Genomic DNA, 22,880 nt, shown 5'->3' on the forward strand with positions numbered 1-22,880 from the left:
CTGCAGCAGCCATTTTGTGGCAACCATATTGTTGCTGCGCCCACCACTGTCAGAATTCCAGATGTGCCCGCAGGCTCAAAAATGTTGGGACCCCTGGCTTACAATAACCCATGAGAAGCAGGTAGTGAGCTCCTAAGAAGCCAGGCACAGAACATTGTGCTTCTGGGTTTTTTTTAAAAAAAGACATAAAACCAAACGCCTGCAAATAGTTGTTTATGTTAAAAACACAAAAACGGCACGACTTTGGAGTGGAATTTACAGCCCAAGTCCTTGGTGCGGTCTGTGGTCAAGAGAAAGGGCATCCTTCAGTATTGTCATGAAGGTGGAAGCAGCAGCAGTGTCCTTGCTGAGGGTCCACAGTGGCACCTGTTGCTTTATGTGGCGCCATGGTACATGGCAAACAAATTAGCAATGAAAAGGAACATTTCCCAAGAGACAGATGTGTTGCAGGAGAGCAAGACAGAGAATGTCACAGTGAAAGACTACACCCCTACTAGCCATGCCAACAGGTGAACATTGGTTGGTGAACAGCTGCACAACCGGGGAGGGGAGAACTCTGAACTGCCAAATGGGCCTTTTTCATGGAAGTGTTCCTTTTTCCATATATAGTCTATGCCTACTGGTCCTCCCAGAATTTCTCTGCATTAAGTTGGGATTGTTGGCTTTTTTTTTTTTTGCAGGGCCAAGATGGAGGTTGGTGCCTGGCAGTCTGCACCTAGTCAGGTCTCTTTCCAACAATATTCTGACAATATCCACTTCCCCAGTTGCCAAATCTTGGAGGGAGGGAGAGAAAAGGAGTCCATCCGTCACTCTTGTCATGCTTCAATAATGTTCACTGAGGGCTTGTTTTTTGGAAACTAAAAGAGAGAGAGAGAAGGAAATAAGACAGAGCAGGGGGGTGATTCTGGAGTTTGGGCTGGAAGTGAACTGGGCATTGAACTGTCAGGTATTTGATATCGAAGCAATCTGAGCAAATTTGACATCCATTTTTGCCACAAAGGGTAGCCCTTGAGTCAACCATGAAAAAGCTAGAGGAAGCCAGCCCAGGTTTACACCTGGAATAGCCGAGTAAAAAAATGCCACCATCAGAAACAAGGGAGTCACCAGGCCTGCCATCCTACAACTCAAGGTTGCAAACCACTCAGAGATAAGATCGATATGCATTTAAAAAAATTAAAACATTTTTGTTAATTGTGTTTCAGTTGACTGTTTAAAGGTAGGAGAGATTTATGCCACTGGCACAAGCAATCGGAAGGGGCCAGCGAGGAGACAGCCAGGTGCCAGAAACAAGAGAAGCCATGGCCCCTAGCAAGCAGTGGCTGCCTTGTGGGAGCCACTGATAAAAAGCCAGGAAAGGTTCAGGGAGATTCTGTTGCAGCTTTGCCCTGAACCTTCATTCCCCCTTCCTGCCATCAGAGGCCAGAAAGAAACCTTACAGGAGCCAGAACACCTGTAGACCTCATATTAAATCTGCCTACATTTGCATTGTTCTGAAGAAAAGGCATTTTGCTTGTTTCTAGATTGTGCATGCATGTAATGCTGCAAGTGCCCTCTTTGAGCAGGCATCCCTCCAGAGTGGAAGCGAAGGGAGAATGCCTCTTCTACAGCAGTGCTAGCCAGTTCTAGTTTTGCAAGTAGAAAACAGTACCTCTCGCTTGTTTGTTTGTTTTAAAGACGGACAGATCAGGAACAGCAGTTTAGTTCCTCAAAAGGTTTTTAGTCACTTCATCTAACCCATTCATCAGCTAAACATTGTAAAGGGTTCCTTTTGGCGACACTGACAGAAAACACATGAGATAAAACCGACAATTTACGATGCTCCTTGTTGTTCAAAGAAAAGGCCATCTTTGATACTTTTTTCATTCCAAATGGCAGCCACGCACAGCCTCCAAGAAGAACGAAGCATCCCTGGAGCCTTCAGCCTCACTAACAAAGCTTCTTATGACTCACTGGTTCAGTTTTGCAGTTCTGAATGGAAGCCTGGCACCTCTACAGGGGCACCCCCAGGTTCTTATCCCAAGATAAATGGACAGCTAGGCAAGGCCTTGTAGGTCTGAGATTGGATGTAGCTGCTGTGTGTGTGTAGGGGGAGCAATCTGGACCAGGGCTGTGGTACTGGAGCATAATGACCCTTTAGCTTATTGAGAAAGTTCCTCATGGACTGCTGCTCTGGAGGGCTGCTGGCTGCCAGGGACAAACCAAGCTGAGCCCCAGCAGCTATTTAGCTCAGACTTAGTCAAAGAAGGCTGTACAGTCATCCCTTGCTTTCTCCTGTACTCCCACTGGCCAGGTTGGAGTCAGACAATCCACAGGTAATGCTCTATCCTACTCACACCTGGGCCGTTTTTACAAAATGCCAAAACTCCAAAGGTGCCCACAGGCACAAAAAGGCTGGGGACCCTTGCATTAGACTATATGCAATTAGATTCTGCTGTTTTGGACTGATATGTGATGGCCAGTTGCCACTCCCACACAATGTCTTGCTCTGGGCTTGCAAATTTCCCCAGGACTTCTTCATTGGGGGGTTGTTGTTCAGAGCTTGTATTTGGGTACGGACTGTTGCTTCCTTCTCACCTTGCTGCGCAGGAGCCCCCCACTCTGATGCTCAGGGGTGCTGCTTTCAGACGTGTTTTTGGCTTTCTCCTTGTTGTTATTTGGCTCGTTGTCTTTGATGATGTCGTACTGCCTGCAAAACAGGGCAATCACCCCTAATGGGAAGAAAAAATGTCATAGGTTACATTACTGGCATGGTTTTCCCAGCAGGGGAAGCTCAGATTCCATGGAGTATTTGCTCTTGTGGTGCTCCAAGATGGGACTTTGGCAGACAGAGAGCCAGGTCTTAGGGACCTTTTCTCAATGGCTCCTCTATTAGCATCAAGCTGTGGAGAGAAACATGGGAAATGTGAAGCAGTAGATCCTCTGCCAAAAGCCCTTTTAAAGCTTAGGGAACTAAATACGGTGAATTTTTAAAACTGTGAATGATGGGAGGGATGGGGGGGTGGATGGAAGGAAGGAAGGAAGGTAGGTAGGTAGGTAGGTAGGTAGGTAGGTAGGTAGGTAGGTAGGTAGGTGTGGGGCATCATGTACTTCCTCTAAACTCATAGATCCAGAGGAGTTAGCCATGTTAATCTGTAGTAACAAAATAAAAGAGTCCAGGACCACCATTAAGACTAACCAACTTTACTGTAGCATAAGCTTTCGAGAACCACAGTTCTCTTTGTCAGATGCATGCATCTGACGAAGAGAACTGTGGTTCTCGAAAGCTTATGCTACAGTAAAGTTGGTTAGTCTTAAAGGTGCTCCTGGACTCTTTTCTATTTCCCTCTAAACTCAGGTTGTCTAGCAAAGTTAAATCAGCTGATTAAAAAGGCATTAAAAAGAAAATGCTTCATCATACCATTATACCACAGTCTAAGAAACTCACTGTCACATGAATTGTTCTTTTTTAAAGATGAGATGGATAAACGGGCAATAACTGGTTTCTCAACTATCTATGCAACCTTTTAATGCTGAAACAAATCTGCTCCCCAAACTTGCCTTTGCACATTCTCAGTCAGATTATAGACTGATTATATACATTAGATGCTAGAAGGACTTTTGGAGTCTCCAGGTCCTCCTGACCCATTGGAGGCAATACGTGTGAAAGACATCCCCTATCCCTGTTTCTTGGCCTTCCTGGCCCACGTCAATATGCTGTTCCTCTCAGGGACTAGCACCTCCTTGCCCCATTGACTCTTGGCCACACAGTTCCCTGTCCACCAAACAGTGGATAGTGCTTGCCCCAATTTGTAAGCCCCGGAGAAGAATTTGGCCCAATTTTATTTACATCTTGATGCCTCTAGTCTTTGTGTTTCTTCAGCCTGCAGAATTTCCCTGTTGCACCTCTCTCAGCCCCATCCCGCCAACTGTAAGCATTGTGATGTTTCTTAAGAGACCCTCCTCTTGCTTCAGTTTGTGCTTTCCCTCCAGTTTCCTTTGCTTCCATTAAACCTTGCCTTCTATGCCTTCTTTGTTGATCCACTAACCTTAATTGTACCTAGGGTTGCCAAACAACTGGTCACAACAGCTCTCCAGATGACAGAGATCAGTTCCTTGGAGAAAATGGCCCCTTTGGACAGTGGTACTCTAGGGCATGATACGCCACTGATGTTCCTCCCTTCCCCTAACTCTAACCCGAACCCCACCCTCCCTAGGCTCTACCCCACACCAAATTTCCAGGAATTTTCTAACCTGGAAATGGCAACCCTTTCTTCAACAGCCTTCCTTCAGGCTCCCTGATCATTCCTTCCCCTTCTTTTGGGACCATTGCACATTTCTCAGCCTGCCCCACAAAGCTGCTACTGCATATGGTTTTTATACTTGTCCAAACTGGGTTTGAATCCTGGCCGAAGCAATATCTTCAGAAGCTGGGCTGCAAAACGTTTTGAACACTGTCATTCCTTGAGAAGCCGGAATGTTGACAAACTCAGTGCAGTTGCCTTGATAGTTCAGCCAATCAGAAGCAGAGCCTTCCAGTCCAGAAGGCAGATATCCGTGAAAAACCCTGTGCAGAACCAGCATGTAGAGCTGCTCCTGCCAGGACAGAGAAGTCAGGGGCCATGCAGCTCACCCCTCAGGTGACTTGATGCTACTTTAAGCCGAGACATCCTGGAGCCTCGTTTGCGCCATAGAGACAAAGGCAGACCCCTCTGTCTGCCTGCATCTGCCCTGAGAAGGAGGGAAATACAAAGAGCAGAACAATGGAAAATTTCTTTGCCTTGCTTAGGTCTGTGTGGAATAAAGCCTGGGCATTGGTGACAAATGAAAGAGACAGAAGCATCTTCTGCAGTAGCCTCGGCACTTCAGTGTGCTTGAATAAGCACCCTTTCTCCCTGCAGCTTGCAAACACAACGTGACAGCTGCGGATGACATTCCCAGTGGCCCCTTCTACAAGAAAACGGGCGCTGCTGCCTCCAAGCCTCTGTGCCCTTTGTGAAGAGGTTGTGAATCATCCCCAGACATCCCTTCCCTGAGCCCATTAGTTTCGGATTCACAGTTCTGGCATACAAGGAGGAACTGGAAGACCAAATTCAGTGGATAAGAAATGGGAGATTTCACAGCAAGGAATACATTAAATGATGGAGAGAGAGAGGGAGAGAGAGAGAGAATTGGTCATAATCTTGTATCTGATGAAGTGGGTTTTAGCCCTCAGATGTATATACTACAATTTTGAATTGGAGAGGCAGCGTACAATTAGACGTGCTTGGGGAAGCCATCTAGAAGCCATTTTCCATACGTGTGGTCTGGTAGACAAGAAAAAGAGAGGGTCTTAAATTATTCCTCAGTGCAGAATGGCAATCATTTAAACAGTCAATGAGTAATTTTAAAATATACTAATATAATTTTTTAATACAACGCCCCCCCCCCACTCCACCTAGGTGAGACTGTTCAGTATGCTCACATTTGCAACCTCAGAAGGGGGGGCATCTTAGCCACACCATTTGGATTGGTTTGCCTCACAGATCTGTGTAGATATCATGTGAGGTGAACCAAAAAATCTTTCAGCTGGAGGACAGAAGGGGAGAAATGGACGGGGGCAGTTCCCCCACAGCAGGACATGGGTGATACAATTTGCTTCCTCACTGCTGTTCTTCTGTGCTTGGCTCACCTGAAGTGGCTTGCCCCTTCTCTCCTTCCCTCCCTCCCTCAAGCTCCCCTCCAGCTAAAGCGATCGCAAACCTCATGGGGAGAAGTTTTCTGCTTTCATAAATGTTTTATACCACCAAAGCAGCTGTCGAATGGAGCTGGGGACACACTGAACACAGCAAGCAAACAAGCGCAAGCTCCATTTTTGTTACCTCATGCTGGGCAGACTCAGACAGACAAGCCAGATGGGGGCTCTAGCCAAGGCGTCAGCCCCAGAACCTGTTTTTTAAATGCCAGAACGTGAAGAACACGGTTGCTCAGTGTGTACTCCTAAGCAGGGAGATCTCAAATTCAGTTCTTATCTCAGCCATGAACTAACATCTGGCAGGCCACGATTCCCTTGGGTGCAGCTTCACATCTGCACTCTGGATTTGATCCTAAGACTGGCCTACTTTACAAGACAGCTGTCAGGATTACTGACACAGTCAAAGTATCCCAAATGTGCCCTTAGTGTTGATATTATGCTTCAAAGAACTTCGCATACACTGTCTTGTAATCACTGACACGGAGTCTCTCTACACGAGATGCCTCAGCACGTGTAGGAAGACACAATGTTAGCCAGGAAGCACTGCCTAAAACAGAAGTCCTCCTAGGATGTGTGGCAAGTGGTGGGGGGGGGGAGTTTGGGGGTAGACACCTGAACAGCGGATGTTCCAAGTGGATTGGACCCTTGGCTTCCATGGACTGGCCATCCTTTTCTACTCTCAGCTCACTGCTGTGACCTTGTAGAGGGAAGCATTTTGCTTTGGAGGAAGTTTTCCTGGTAACAAATTGTAAGAGGATCAAGGTTTTTTGGCCCTCTGCTGTTTTATGCTCTGATACTTTAGCCTATTTGTTCTTTTAACATTTCTGTTATTCAGAAATGAGGTTCAGTAAATACAGAGAACTGGAGATTGTTTGCAAAGCAGGGCAGGAGACAATTCACTTTTGATTGGTGAGTTTGGGGGTCCTTAGAATACTGGCCAAAGCACTGAATGTGAATTCTCAAGTGGCAGGTTACTTAAGGGCATCTGACAAAACCAGTAAGTGGAAAAGAGATCTACAGCACTCAGGACTGGGCGGGGTGCGTGGTGGGGTGTCATTTCAGTCCCAGGCGGGCCTGCAAGACTGAGATGTTCCGCCAGGCATATGGTAGAGGCTGGATCAGCAGTCATTCGGAAAGCCTCCCAACCGGCCTTCTGGTAGGGGGGCCATGTGATCATCTTCCCCCCCATATGAGTTACAGCTTGGTCATCTGGCCCCCCATGTGAGTTACCACCTGATCGAAAAGGCTTGTTCCCCCTCTTTTTACCCACCCTTTTGTGTTTTACTGGCAGGGGGTGGTTGCACGGCTGCTGTCTGGGAGTGGTATCAACGGGAATTCCACTGTTTTACTGATGTTTTTAAATGTAGATTATGTTTTATTGTTGTATCCTACCCTGAGCTTGCTTGTGGGGAGGGTGGGACAGAAGTTAAACAAACAAACAAACAAACAAACAAACAAACAAACAAACAAACAAACAAACAAACAAACAAACAAACAAACAAACAAACAAACAAACAAACAAACAAACAAACAATAAAGCAAAAAGGAAAGGTAAAAAAATCAGGCTTGGGTGTACACCATGCTAAAAATCATCAAAATTGTGCATCAAGAAAAGCTTGATTATGTGACATAAACATATTATACAAACTGAACAAAAATTATTCTAGTTGTTTTTACAATTTTGCATCATTTACTCTGGTCCCATTCATTATGGGAAGAAGCAAGGAGGTTTTTTTGGGTGCTGAAATCCAACGGGGACTCTTATTTAAATCTTGCTGGTTTATCAGACTTCAGCAGGCGTCACTCACAGACTTCAAGCTTTCCTTTGCAGCAACAAGGGATAGAAACCTGTCAAACTCAGAAAGAGGGATTCTGCAACCAACGATGCTGCTCTGGTATACACTTTGCCTTGATTTCAGAGCCTCATTTTGGTTGGAGTAGAACCTCCAAAAACCATGAAGGCCGCTTGCCTAGCCAATAAGCATAGGATCGCAAACCTCCAGGTGGGGCCTAGAGATCTCCCAGAATTACTGATGATCTCCAGAGAGCACAGATCAGTTCCCCTGGAGAAAATGGCAGCTTTGGAGGGTAGACTCGGGCCGAATCCACACGGCTCAAGTTTGCTGCTATTTTCCCGCCATTTATGCGCTTCTCAGAGAGCTGTTCACATACTCTCACCTCAATCCCGCCATTCTTTCGCATCTGTTGCGCTGCGCCTCAGACAAGTTTGTCATGCTTTCCAACGCTTCTCTTGCGCAGTTCTCACCATGGATGTGAACAAATAGAAGCGGTTCACAAAGAGACCGCCCCCTCTTTACTACCCCCCCTTCCTTGTTTCTTGCCTTTCCAGAACACCATAAGCAATTCTTATGGTCCCAACTCTGTTCGAGGCACGCCCGCACCCCCATCTGGTCTATTATTTTTTTAAAGGGTGCTTTCCTAGTGCTATTGCGCAATCCCGTTTCGATTCCCAAGCGGTTTGGGAAGTGCCGTTGTAAAAAGCCCGTGGAGGCATCGGGGGTGGTGGTGCCATTTTTATTACAGTGAATAACATTTTACTGCCGAAGGACAGCCTAGGTCATTTCTGATAAGCAGACTGTGGCTGCAAAGGTTGACTCTTTCTAGTTTTTTTTTTTAATTAAATTATCGGTATAGTGAAAAATCACTATCCTATAAATACAGTTGAGTGGTAACACAGTAGTCTGCGGTAATTGGCCATTCGAACACCTGTGCCTCACCAATGCCTGCAGTCTTTTTCAGTGACCTATTGTGCTCTCCTGGGGGGTCTCTGACCAACATAAAATGCTACTTCGGTCTTGTGCAATGCATTGTGGTGTTTTCTATGAATCAAACGGATTTTCAATACAGAGGAAAATCAATATAGCGGCAATCTCATTAAATTTTTTAAAAAGTCATGTCATCATTAGTGACGGCGGATCTAGACCCGCCCCTTATCCCGCTTTTCTCCCAGGGATGTGAATGAAGCATAGCGTGACGCTGACTCAGTAAAAAAGGGAACGTGAACACAGCCTGGGACATTGCGGGATAGAATCCAGTGCAATGAATGTGCAGGAAAACCGGAGGGTAGAGAAGTGTGGATTCGGCCTCTATAGCATTTATATCCTGCTGAGGTCCCTCCCCTCCTCAAACTCCTCCCTCTCCAGATTCCATCCCCAAATCTCCAGGATTTCCCCCAACTTGGAGTTGGCAGGCCTACTGGTTGACCGGAATTTGGTGAGATGAAACACCCAAGGACCACTTAAGATCATTCATCCGTCTCCACGCACTATATTCTAGGTTCTTAGTAGTCAGGAATTAGGTGAAATGACATCTCTAACCCAACCCATGTTGGACATGGTGGTGTTTGTGGCAAGTCTGTTACTTTCATCCGGGCCAGTGTTTATACTGTCCAAATCCACTCCAGGACTCAGTATGAGCAAGAACAGAGAAAAAGGAAGTTGTTACTGCAGACCCACACAGAGAAACTTAACTTATTAAACTGTGCTCCTGTTTTAAACTATGCTACCTTATTCTGATGCCTAGCATTAAGTATGCAACAGGCATGCATACAGAATTGTGTGTGTGCTTGTGTATGTGAAGGCAACACTCATGCTCACTTTGAAAACAACCTAGATAGGAGGGCTGTATTGTAAGGAGGTGGCCTCAAAGAGATGCTTCACTAAAGAGTCGGGGACCACAGACTTCACCACTACGTTGCCTTACATCCTATCTGTTGCTTTAAGTATGTTCTCCAGGTATGCCTGATCTTGTCAGATCACAGAAGCAGGTTCAGCCTTGGTTAGTAATTGGATAGGAGACCTCTAATGAAGGCCAAGGTTGCAGAAGGAGACAATGGCAAACTACCTCTGTTAGTCTCTTGCCATGAAAATCCCACCAGGGGTCGCCATAAGTCAGCTGTGACTTGACGGCACTCTTCACTATCGTTCTCCATCATCACCACCTATGTACTACCTATTGCTTTAAGTATGATCCTACTGGGTAGTTCTATGTTATCTAATGTCGGTCTGAGAATTGCTTATGCTCTGTTTCAGCATTTCTTCAACTCTGTAATGGATTTTTGCTAACATTATGTCTTTGTAAACTTGCATTTATTTATCCGATGTTTATTAAAATGTCCTTGATCTTGACTGTGCTAATCTCTATGTAATTTGCCTTGAGCATCAGTGAGATAGGTGGACTATAAATAAAATAAAAATAGATAATTTTTTTAAATCGCTAGGCATACGCCTTGCCTTGCGTATGTATGTATACATGCAGGGACTCCTACTAACCTGCCCACATAAACAAGACCACCACAATGATGAGAATCTCTCCTGCTCGCAGCTGCTGATTTTTCTCTCCCATCTCCTTCATGGTCACCTCATCTGCATGTGGAGGGAGAGAAGGAAAAAGACACTTAGAGCCATTTCCAGCCTGCAAGGGGCTCGGGGGGGGGGGCGAGACTTCAGCAACGTGTTTGCAGAGGGTTCTGGAGAAATTCACAGGTTGCAGGTTTCTGGACTAGAGAGCCAGCCTCCGCTATTCATCTGTATTCTTCACATTACATTTTTCATGGGGACATCCCTAAATTGGGCCATGGACTTGTTCTAGAAGCACCATGCTTCCCAAGTGTGAGGGGGACCAATCAGGATTGAGAGGGTGGCGCACAGAGAAAAGAGGCTCATACCGCCCCTCCAATGTGCCTGATTCAGCTCCAGGAAGCTGCTATTTGTTTCACTGGGGAAATGGACACTGAGTCGTACCACTACCAGCCTCCCGCTGTTTTCTATGTCACTCCCAAGTCAAGCCAAATTATATGTCTGTGTTTTTAAAGAGGCCATATTCCCCATAGCTACACTGCAGCTGTGGGAAATAGCTTTTTAAGGGGAGCCTGTTTGGGCTTGGAATGCCACCACAGTAGAGTTCTCAGGTGCCAGCTCATGGCAGACAATCTCCTGGGGATTCCTGCCTCTGCCCAACATTCGCTGGCAGGAGGCGGGAAGAGGCAGGCCACTCGGAGATCACATATCATCAGCAGGCAAGCCAGGGAAAAGGTGCAAGAACTTGCCTGCATCCCCAGCCGATGTCATCAATTCTGGTGCAACGTCCAGTGTGAAAACACTGTTTTGGGCTGACTCCTAAAGAGTCACTCCTGGTGCAATGCCGTGCTTCCAGTCGTATCAATGTGCTGTCATCAAAAGATGCTACATGCACACTTGTGTGTGTGGAGTGGTAAGTGTCTGCTGTCGCCCTGCCCCCAACACTCATCAATAGGTAGAGGGGGCCTGGCAAACCTACACCATGGGGGAGGAAGTGTCCTGCCTTCTCCCCAAGCCATTCTCCCCATGCCAAAACAGCCCGAGTGGGGATTATTTCTCCATTTTTGCTACTCCGTGTGGAACATTCTGTGTACATCGAGCAGCAAAAAGTGTGTGTGTGGGCAGGACTCCCTCACAGCGTTGTTTCAATGCAGGAAAATGGCAGCTGTGGCAGGGACCATTTGAGCCCAAATGGACTTTACCTTTTAATAGCCATCCCACACAGCTGCTGTGTGGCTGAGTATCAGTTTCATGCCCCTTCCACAGCAACACATATTGCTAGGTCCAAATCGGATTGGCACAAAACAGTTGTTGAATCCTGTGAAGGTAAGATTTTCCTCAAAGCAGAGCCTGGAAATCTTTTTGCAGTGTCCTGATACGTAAAGACCTGGCAAGGCTCAGCTCATAAGAACATCAAAGGAGCCCTGCTGGATCAGACCAGAGGTCCTATTTCACACAGCGGGCAAGCAGTGGCCATGGAGGGCCAACCAACAGGGCACAGAGGTCAAGGCTTCCGCCTGATGTTGTCTCCTAGTGCAGGCCCTCTGAGCTTGACCACTCATTCTGGATGGGGTGGTGGAGGAATGCTTGTAGAGAGGGAGGCAGATATTGGGCAGCCCTGATGAAGGGTTCCAGTTTAAAAGTGCCATTTCCCAGGTCCGTGGATACTCCGTCCATGCTGCTGTAGTGTAGTGGTTAAGTGGCTGGGTTGCAAATCAGCACTCTGCTGGTTCGACTCCCACTTCTGCCATGAGCTCTGCAGGTGGCCTTGGGTAAGCCACTCCTCTCAGCCCCAGAACTCCAGTTGTATTGCGGGGATAATAATAACAACACTGACTTTGTTCACTGCTGTGAGTGGGGCACTAATTTGTCTAGAAGAGCAGTATATAAGCACACAATTTTTGTTGTTATTCAGTAACCCACCTAGCCCCACAATTCTTCTGGGATTTTTGGAGGAGTCCTGAAGAAAGTCACCCTCAGTGGGTCCCCTTAACCTGAGACATGCAAAAGTAGGCTCTTCTCAGCTGCCTCTGGCCTTCTTGAATGCTCCATCCCAAAGGGAGAATGTTTGGCACTGGGCCGTATGTCAGCTGTTCTCCTCTGCAGTCAGCTCTGCAGACCACCCACCACCCTGTTTGAGGTCCAGCCCTCTTCCTCACTGACCTTTGTTTTTGGAAGCCAGTTTCTCAGCTTCCCGGGGGGTCTTGAAGTGGACGGGTTCGCTGGCTGGGCTCTGGCCTTGGATGCTGATAGACTGTACGTGCACAATGTATTCGGTGTCTTCCTCCAGGTCCCAGAGGGAACATGAGCGGGTCGTGGTGTTCACCTCCTGGATGAAGCGCAACATGCGCACGTCCTTCTTCTGCAGGGTAAAAGGCACAGCACACATGTACTCAGGCTGGCTTGCCACACATGCTAAAACAAATTAACAAGCAGTTCAATCTAAGCATCAAGATAAGCACAGAAGAGTCAGTCTACCAACATTACAATCCTCCATGTTCAATTCCACAGCAAACTCAGTTCACAAAGCCCTTGAGAACAATATTTATTTCTTTATTTGGAACATTTTTGTGCCACCTCTCCAGGGATCAGCTCATCTAGAACAGATCTGCCTGCCCTTCTTGAAGGATGCAAAGGAAGATTGTCTCTGGGAGTCCATTCCGCAGGGTGAGGGAGGCAATGGACGAAGCTCTCAAATGAGTAGCCATGAAGTGAGCCAGTTGTAACCAAGGCATTGCCTATAAGGATTAACCAAGTGACCAAAGTTAGCACAAGGTTCACACAGGGAAGGGCAGTCCTTCAACCATATGGATCTTAGGCCAAAAAGAGCTTTAAAAGGGCAGCACTGGCATCTTGAATTGGGCTTGGAAGCCAACTGGGAGCGAATGCCACTGGGAGCGAATGCCACAGAATGAGGGCTGCCCGTTCATTGAATAGGACTCTCCTCTATCATCAGTATTAAGAGTCCCATTCAATGAACGGGCAGCCCTCATTCTGAAGCTTCCAGGTCATCTTCAAGGGCAGCCCCACAAACAGCACACTACAGTAATCTAGTCTAGAAATCACAGATGCATAGAGCAGCATTGCTGGGTCAAGAAGGCAAGACAAGTTATGGATAAGATGAACACAAAAGCTTTGAGCAACAAATACATTGTGTTTATCCATCAAAAAGGGTTGCACCTAGAAGGCCTCCACAGACTCTTTACCTGATTGGCTTTCCAGGGATGAAGAGATCCTGGAGGCTGCCATGAGGTAGTGGGGGGGGGGACTCTAGAAAGACTCATCTTTAGGATGCCACTGTCATCATAGAAGCTGACTGGAAGTGGCTGGGGGGGAGAGGGGCTGGCCACAGTTAGAGTGGTAGCTGGAGAGACTCCCAATCTCTGAGAGGAAGCGTTCTCCTTCTGAGAGGCCAAAAGTTGTGGGGGTGAGTGTGCATGCCTTACTTGCAGGGTGCCAGCAATACTCCCTCCTCTTTCAGATTTGACTCCCCCACAGGCATTGGGTTGGGTACTGAGGGCCAAAGCTGACCGAGGGAGCAGGATGCAACCCTTTCCTTACATAGCTAATGATAGCCAAACCTTGTGCAGTGCGGACAAGTCGATCCTGTCCAAAGCATCAACTTTTCCCAACCTACACCCCCTCCGTTCAGTCAGGATTCAGTTTCCACATGTCTCCTCTTATCCCAAAACATTTCAGGCTCTGGTAAAGTTGCTGAACCACAGATGGAGCCTAGAGATTTCTCAGAATTGCAAATGATCACCAGACTACAGAGATGAGTTCCCCTGGAGAAAATGGCTGCTTTGGAGAATGGACACTATGGCATTTATACCCTGCTGAGGTCCCTCCCCAGGCTCCACCCCCAAATGTCCAGGAATTTCCCAAACTAGAGCTGATAACCCTACCTGGCTCAAGGCCTGCTGATGACACCCTCAATACCAAAACTATGGATAATCCTAGGCAATGGTTCATATGGATAATAAAAAAAATGGCAAGAGGACAGGGTCCTGAGGAAGCCTGTATTAGCGGTTTAAATAGATGATCCAGTCTCCGATGGAAACTCTTTATATTCAGTCTGATAAAAAGGACAGCCCTTGTAACCCCCACCTCCACGTGCACACTTCATTTCCCAAATACTTTAATCATAATTAATGGGCTACAGTATCAAACGCCACTAATTCTAGCCGAATTATCAAAGAATTACCCCGTGTACATTTGTAGTCTGAGATTATCTAGCAGAACAATCAAAGCTGTCTCAGCCCCAAAACCGGGCTAGAAGCCAAAAGGAAATGGGTCAAGGACAGATGAATCATTCAGAAATGCCCAAGTGGTGCTGCCACCACCCAGTTGATCACCTTGCCCAGAAATGGAAGAGTGAAAACGGGACTTGTGTATTGGCAAGTTCTTTTTCAATAAAGGCCTCTCAAATGCTTCATTCAGTGTGCAGAAAAATTCCCTTCCACCAAAGAGGAATTTACAGTTCCCACACGTAGAGCAGCTGAATTGGACCTGCAATATTTAACAAGCCACAATAGGCAAGGGTCTAGTTTACAGGTGGTCTTCATAAACCCAAGAATCCTGTCCACATCCATCAACAGGTATCAATCAAGTTGACTGATGAGCAGGCCCTCCTGACAAACAAGCTGTATAAAAAAACGGCGTCTTAAATTGGCCTGAGCCTGAGAGATTTTTTTCGAAATGAATCTTCCAGAAGAAACACAGCCTTGAACAAATCACCTTACGCAACAATGGAATGAGACTGAAGCAGGGCTTTTTTTCAGCTGAAACGCAGTGGAACGGAGTTCCAGAACCTCTTGAAAATGGTCACATGGCTGGTGGCCCCGCCCCCTGATCTCCAGATAGAGGGGAGTTTAGATTGCCATGGCGTGGAGGGCAATCTAAACTCCCCTCTGTCTGGAGATCAGGGGGCAGGGCCACCAGCCATGTGACCATTTTCTCCTAGGGCAACCCATTGAGTTCCACCACCTCTTTTCCCAGAAAAAAAGTCCTGGACTGAAGTATTAGAAAACCAGAAACAACCTTAAAAATCAGAGTAGGACAGGATTCATGTAATACAAAGGGATGGAGGGGGGAACCTTTTGGGTGGGGGGCATCGCTACCCCTCCATCAGCCTGCAAATTGGCTTGGTGGTATGTATGCTGGATTCAGAATAAATTTTCTGCCAATGCTCAAATTATCTCTCTTTCTATTGCACTTTTCTCCAGCTTCCTATTACACAGAGGGGAGAGAGGTCCTATTAGACAGTGGAGAAGGTTCCAGAGTGCTAGGAAGTGGAAGTTTTGCCTGCCCATCAAGCTTTGTCTTCATAATAATACAGAACCTCTCAGTTCTGCCCTGAGAGGGGCCAGCAAGAAGCAGAGATGAGCACCATCAATAGAGCCATGGAAGCAAGCTGACCTGCTGGGAGATGGCAAATCCGATGACTACTTCCTCTTCCAGAACATCCCAGGTCACCACAGCCGAGTTGGCCTTCAGGAGCTTGACAGTGACATTGACTGGAGCAGAGGGGCTGTCTGCCAGGAGATAAAAAGAGTGGGCAGGATACAGCCATTTTATTACTGGAGTGAAGAAGCTCATTACTGCAAGAGAATGGAGTGTAAAGTATTTCTTCAGACCATGTGCAATTACCCTATGGAACTCACTGCCGCTAGATGACCACAAATGTAAATGGCTTGAGGGGAAAAAAGGATAAGACAAAGTCATGGAGGATAAAGTCTATCAATGGCCCTTAGTCCAACAACTGAACCAGTCCTTCCTGTTCCAAGGCACTATACCTCTGAACAGTTGTGGCGGGTGTCTGCAAAAATGGGGATGTTATAGTGTAGGATACTACGGGCCTATTCCACTAGCCAAGGTACTTTCATACAATGGAGTCTCTTTCCACTGGAGGAAAGAGCCTCCAACTAGGGGAACAGATCCACTGGATGCAACCCATCATCCCCAACCATCCTATTGAGCTACTCCCCTCAGTGTCAACCTCCCAAAGCCCTTCCAGCCTGTCCCAACTCAGCAGTGACCGCTGAAACTCCTTCTACAAGTCAGGATAACTAAATGGAACCTCCATGTTCAAAGGCAGTACAACAAAGGAATGCTGCTGCTCTGGTGATCAGCTTCTAAGCTGTCCAGAAACATCTGGCTGGCTACAGCTGAAAACATGGTGCAGGCCTGGGCAGAGGCAAGTGGCTTGCCAAGAGTGACAAGCTGAAGGTGATGCTGCAGAACTCCAGTCTAAGACCCAAATGCCAAACCTAGTTACCAGTCCTTCAGCCCCCACATTTACTGCAATATCATGCTTTGAATTGCTCCCCACAGTCAGCCCATCACCATGTTTTCTGTGACACTCAACTCGACACCTGTGGAGCTCTCTGCCACAAGATTGTGCTGATAGTCAATGTCTTAGACAGCTTTCAAAAAAGGATTAGACAAATTCATAGGGAATTCAGAAATGAAAAAGGTGGACCATAGAACCTACTTGGTATGAAACAACATCATATGTTCACATCAGCCAAGGCAGCTGAATGGAACTTCCATGTTCAGGCAGTGTACATCTGTTTAGCTGTTTAGACCTTACATGTTGAACTTCCAGAGTCAACTGGCTGGCCACTGCTGGAAACGGGTTACTGGAATGGACAGACCCAAATAGCATCAAACATCCCTGTGTTCTGATCAGCAAAATAGTTTCCAAGGTCCCTTTATGTAAATCTGGACCACAGTAGCAGATGAACACCAGAGTACAAAAGACCCCAGTTCAAATCTCAACTAAGCCACAACCTCAGTAGGTGCCTGTGTGACGTAGCCATTACAGCATCAGCTAGGATTTAGATTCGAATCCTTACTCTGCCATGGAAGCTTGCTGGGTGACCTTGGGCCAATCATGTACTCACAGCCTAACCTACTTCAGAGGGTTGTTTTGTGAAGAGGAAATGGAGGAGAGGAGAACAGTGTTGTAAGCTGCTTTGAGTCCCTATTAGGAAAGAAAAGTATGGTATAACTATAAACAAAAAATTATTCTGAGTGAGGCTTTCTCCCCAGTGGCTCAGCTGCAATATGGAGATATCACACCTTGCAGCATTGCTGAAAGGATTATGGAGATTATATTTTCAAAATGATCTGAAGCTGCTCCATCAAGCCACAGTATGGAATAGCCAAGAGCTGGTCCTTAGTAGAGATGGGCACGAACCAAAATACAAACCAAAATTAAGCATGAACCAGGCCGGTTCATGGCGCGAACCAGCGGTTCGTCATATCCCATTTCTGACGAACCGCCATGAACTTTAGGCTGGTTCGTTTTTTGGTTCGTCACTGCAGACAGCTTGGTGCCAATCAATCAGTTTCCTAGGCAACATGGGATGGACTTCCTGCAGACCTTCTGCTGGCCGGAAGTGACCTTCTGCTGGCCCAGAAGTGATGGTTTTCTGGCCTGGATGTGACATTTTCACGAACCAAATGAACCGGTTCGCGAACCAGGGGCAGGTTCATGAAAGTTCATGGTTCATAGTTTGTGAAATTTGACGAACCATGAACCACATGGTTCGGGCTTTTTCCAGTTCGCACCCATCTCTAGTCGCTAGCTGGAGAGCCAAATTCCAGTCCAGTAATACCTTAGAGACCAACAAGATTTTCACGGTATCAGCTTTCAAGAGTCAAAGCTCCTTTCATCTAACAAAGGGAGGTCTGACTCTGATAATCAGGAAATCTTGTTAGTCCTTAAGGTGCTACTAGATTCGAATCTTGCCGTTCTACTGCAGAGCAAGACAGCTGCCCACCTGAAACTAAACCCATGCATCACTCCAAGGCAGAGCTTCGTCAAGCCAGGTGAAACCCCAGTCTGGCAGAAAAAAAGAATTTAAAGAAAACCCTGATTTTAGTGCATGCTGCAAAAACAAAGGACGCTAGAATTTGGATGGCATTTTTGTAGACATTCGCGCAAAACTCACGCGAGAAAATGCAATCTTCCGCGTTTTTTCCGGCATGATCCGCAACGTTGCGCAACGTCCCGGCTTCAGGTAAGCCGTGTGGAATCAGCCCTAAAATAGTGCATAGAAACTGGAAGTGGCCAGGATGAGGAAAAAGCTAGCAGGAAGAGGCGCAAATCTGGAGCCAAGGATGGTAATGGGGTGGGGTTCTCTCTCTTATTCTTCCTGGCTGCCTTGCAATGTACCACCAGCCACCTCCCAGCCGTGCTTCACAGGACCTATCTTCATGCTACAGGAACAGGTCCCCTCACAGTACACCAAGGAAGCGTTTGGCTGCAACCCAGCCCTGCCAAGGGCATATTTCTTAGGAAAAGGCTGCTTAGAAATGGGCTCAAGAAATAAACATTGCTGAATCCCATTCATCTCCTTTAAAATGCGGAGGGCTCCTTCTAGCGCCTCATTAAAGGAGCACCTGATTATTAATGGACTTTATGGGGGAAACGTGGAAAACGCTACCACTGGATCTGGATTCTTGTACTTTTTCCTTTGAGAAAAAAAAGAGGACAGGCCCAGGCTGGGGTGGGGGCAGAGCAGATCTTCTTTTTTTTGCTGTCATTATAATACAACTGTAATATTATCATTAAATAATTGCCATAGCCTATAAATCCTAGCCCATTTTAATGTAAACTTCCATCCTGCTCCCATTCTTAACAAACAAAATTCCAAGGAGGAAGTCTTGGTCACCGTGTCATAAATATTTGTATTTCTTAACACAAGATTCTGCCCTTTAACCATCAACCGAGAGGCTGCGGTGAGTCAATTTCCCTCAGTGCCACCCGGCACTCAGGAAATGCCACAGCAAGAAGCAAAAGTAGGCACGGCTAGAGCTTCTCCCCGCTCGCTGCCTGCGCTGCTCTAGTTCCCAGACGACATTAGTACAAGGCAGAAAAGCTGCAGCTGAAAACGGAATCATGTTTGGGACCAAGCAGGTGTAAACACTCCCTCCCCTCCTCAACAACAGCCACTGCCTCTTCCGAAAGAACTGCCCTGCTTTGCCAATAGAAGCGCCCCCACATTCTGCTTTGGAAAGAAGGGTCCTGTGAGTTCCACTAAGTCCTCCAGACAGATCTGAATTCCTGTTGGTTTTTATATTTCCAGAGGGAGAATGCTCCCTGCTCATTTCCCCCACCGGCTTTGCTACAACCTGAGCTCTTTTGACAGTCTCGCCTGATTGCTTCTGTCAAAGGTCTCCTCTGACAATACTGTGGAAACTTGCTTTGGAGATACGGTTGCCAGCCTCCAGCTAGTGACTGGAGATCTCCCGGAATTACAACGGGTCTCCAGGCCACAGAGATCAGTTCACCTGGAGAAAATGGCTACTTTGGGAGGTGGACTTGATGGAATTATGCCATGCCAAGGTCCTTTGCCTTCCCAAACCCCACTTTTTCCAGGTTTCTCCAGGTTTCACCCCCCAGATCTCTAGAAATTTCCCATCTTGGAGCTGGCAACCCTATTTGGAGAGTGTGGGACAAACATGGCTGCCAACCTTCAGATGAGGCCTGGGTATCTCCCAGAATCAAACCTGGTCTCCAGACAATGTAGATCAGTTCTCCTGGAGAAAACAGCTGTTTTGGAAAGTGGGATCTATGCATTCAACCCTGCTGAGGTCCCCCCTCTCCCAACCGTGCCCTCCCTAGGCTCCACCCCAACATTTCCAGGGATTTCCCAACCTGGAGTTGGCATGGCAACCCTAGGGGCACAATTGTTTTAAATAAATTCATGCATACATTTGCAATAAACTGCAGGCTTGGTTATCCTATCATTCCCAGCACCACCATGGAGTGGGGGGAGGTATCCTTAGTACCCAGAGAACAGTTTTGTTAACCAGAATGCATAATTACTCCTTTGCAGGGTTTTTTTTTTCTGGGAAAAGAGGTGGTGGAACTCTCAAGAGGGAAAAGAGGAAGAAACACACAGATTTCTTTGAAATAATATTATTTTCAAGCACTATTGCCAAGTATTTTCAAAAGGTGCCGGAACTCCGTTCCACCGCGTTCCCTCTGAAAAAAAGCCCTGCTCCTTTGTGAATTTGCAGTCAGCCCTAAGAAAAGTATTCAGTGACGATTATTCTTGGTTGCACTCCAGGAAGTGGGCTGCAGCCCGCAAAGGTCTCCACTTCAGTAAATCTGCTAGTTTTTAAAACTGTTTTGCTACAGCAGACCAATCTGGTTACCCCGCTGGATGCTCCCCTTGGAACTACTGGTATTCCTATTCACTGGAGATTGTTCATAAGATGAACCCCATTTACTGTTAGCCAATGGCCTCCTTTGTGCTTCCACCCCTACAGCATTCAAGGTCCAATTAAAAAACAGATTTGCTCACAGCCCAACTTGGCACTCTTCCTGGCTCCAACTAATTTACCATCTGCATTAAGGGGACTGTAAAAACTTGAGAGGGTATACATTTCCCACTGATCCTACAGAGGGGAAAGAGGAAATCCCTGAATTCCCATCACCGTTATGCACTGTTCATCAGCAGAGCTGTCTGTGCAGCTTGGTATCGGCCACAAAACATCGATATAGGCAGGATGTGGCAGGACTGCTTAAATCCATAGCGACCCGTTGGGATGCAAGCTTCGGTTTCTGAACATCTTCTCTAGAGGGAGCAGAAGTCCATTTTCACAGCATTTGCCTCTGCGATGCCAGGACAATCTCTTTTTGAAAAGGGAAGCCCCACCAATTAGGCGTCTAAAGCCTTCTCAGAATATCCAGCAAGGCACGGCATGCTGGTTCGGCAGCTGCACCTTTGCCACGCAAGTTGCAGAGGAAGGCAATTAAGTGCGACACAAGAGGAGGATCTGTGGCTGGATCCTGCCATTAGAAGTCAGCCGTCAGTGCACGAATAGCAGCCCAGCTCTGGAGAGAGCTTCCCATCACAGCTAGCATGGCCAAAGGGTGAAAAGAGCAGAAAACCTCCCTGGAAAGTGGGAGCGTAGATGTTCCAAGGCTCCATAAGCAGCACTTGGAAACTGCATGGAGACCTGTGCAGTTTGTACTGAAGACAGGATTTTGTAGGTCACAATGTTCCCTGTTCTGCAGGTTGCACCAAGTAGCTTCAAGAGACTGCCATGCCTTTTGCAAACAGAGCCAATGGTTTCTTCCTAAGCAGAGACATTTTAAAATTTCAGTGCTGTGGCTGATGTATACAAACGTGCCTGCCCATTCCCTGTATATACGCCACTATTCACTCTCCTAGGGTTGCCAGCTCCAGGTTGGGAAATTCCTGGAGATTTGGGGGGGGGGTGGAGCCTGGAGAAGGCTGGGTTTGGGGAGGGGACAGATCTCAGCAGGGTACAATGTCCTAGACTCCACTGTCTAAAGCAGCCATTTTCTCCAGGTGAACTGAGGTCTATGGCCTGACGATTAGTTGTAATTCTGGGAGATCTCCAGCCTCCGTCTGGAGGCTGTCAAGCCTACTCTCATAAGAACATAAGGAGAGACCCCCTGGCTCAGACCAGTGGTCCATCTAGTCCGGCATCATTCCTGACTCACACAGTGGCAATGCTATGGAGGAACAACAACAGGGTATAAAGGCCAAAGCCCCTGAGGTTGCTCCCTGGCACTGCTATTCAGAGGTATACTGCCTCTGAATGTGGAGGCTCTCTTTAGCCAGCCACTGATAGGCTTATCCTCCATGAATCTGGCTAATCTCCCCTCACACTCTCTTTCTCTAACACACCCACACACTACGAAAGCAGCCTTAAGCAGGCCTACTTGGATGGAACTACCATTTTATTCACTGCAGCTTACTCTGGAGATTGCAACCTTAAAAACTATTCATACGCAACTTTTATGCACACACCAAGAGTTCAGTACTGAAGCCAGAGGCCTTATAGCAAGTAGCCATGGAGCTTTCTGAATCTGTAGCCAAGATTTTCTGTGTTTTTCCCCCGTTGAGTTGAATTGCTGTGATTTGTCTGCCGAGCCATGTAGGACATTCCCTAACAGATTCTCCAAAGCTGCCTTTAATTTTGTAGGTCAATATTTAGATAATACTTAGCAAAATTCTTCTCATTCTCATTTCATGAATTCTTGCAAGGCACATACAAGGCAGGACAGCATTATCACCCCCTGAGTGCAGATACTGGCTCGGTTTCCCCATGGAGATGATTCTCCTTGTAGCCCTCATTGCTGTTGTGAATGCAGAGCCATTCAAAGTGGCAGTGGAGCATCCACACAGCGGTTTCCCCTGCTGGCCCCCACAGCTATTATTTTCCTGCACATACCTGTACTTTTCTCCTTATAACTCTGTAACAAAAAGAACTAGAGACTTGCTTTTTAAAAAAATGAAAGCTGGGAATTAGTAGATCATGGTGACAGATCGTTATAATGTTATACTGCTATATTGATCTAGCAATTCCCATTGTTAAAGCCTGGGGGGGGGGAAACCAGCCAAGGAGTATTGTATAAAACAGCCCCTTGCCTAAGGTCATTTAGCACGTTCCCGAGGCAAGTCAGACTTGAGTTAAGGATTTTCTCGCTCTTAGCTACTGGTGGCAAACCATGGACCAAGGCTGATGAGTTATTATGACTTAGAAATTAGATTTGCATCGAAATGATAGCAATAATAATCGTTACTCATCCAGTCATGCTTCACCACATCTAATTTTATACTTATAACCAGCGGAGGATTGGCATTTATGGCTACCGGGACTTTTCCCAGTGGGCTGACGGCCTGCCCCCACTTGGGCTTGGCCAGCCCAGTGACAAGAAAGGCGGCACCTGGCCCAGCCAAGCTGAGTCACACGGGTACAGCAGCACCCAGCCTGGCTGAGTCCTGGGGGCGTGGGCCTAGCTGGAGAGGCGAGCAGGCTCAAAGCATGGAGAGGTGTGGGGCCTTTTAGTAGGGCAGTTT

General features: G+C 47.0%; 1 protein-coding gene across 1 annotated transcript in view; it reads right to left on the reverse strand.

The window, feature by feature from the left end:
- Positions 1 to 815: 815 nt before the first annotated feature.
- The window catches only part of FNDC5 (fibronectin type III domain containing 5), a 38,669-nt gene continuing 16,604 nt past the window's right edge, over positions 816 to 22,880 (reverse strand). Inside the window, exons 2-6 of the mRNA XM_054999938.1 lie at positions 15,448 to 15,563; positions 12,193 to 12,391; positions 10,003 to 10,095; positions 2,575 to 2,708; positions 816 to 857 (exon numbers count right to left, since the gene is read on the reverse strand). Of these exons, the coding sequence (XP_054855913.1) occupies positions 816 to 857; positions 2,575 to 2,708; positions 10,003 to 10,095; positions 12,193 to 12,391; positions 15,448 to 15,563 (584 nt within the window). The remainder of the gene's footprint in view (positions 858 to 2,574; positions 2,709 to 10,002; positions 10,096 to 12,192; positions 12,392 to 15,447; positions 15,564 to 22,880) is intronic.

This window comes from Eublepharis macularius, chromosome 15 (genome assembly GCF_028583425.1).
Source record: "Eublepharis macularius isolate TG4126 chromosome 15, MPM_Emac_v1.0, whole genome shotgun sequence".
NCBI lineage: Eukaryota > Metazoa > Chordata > Lepidosauria > Squamata > Eublepharidae > Eublepharis > Eublepharis macularius.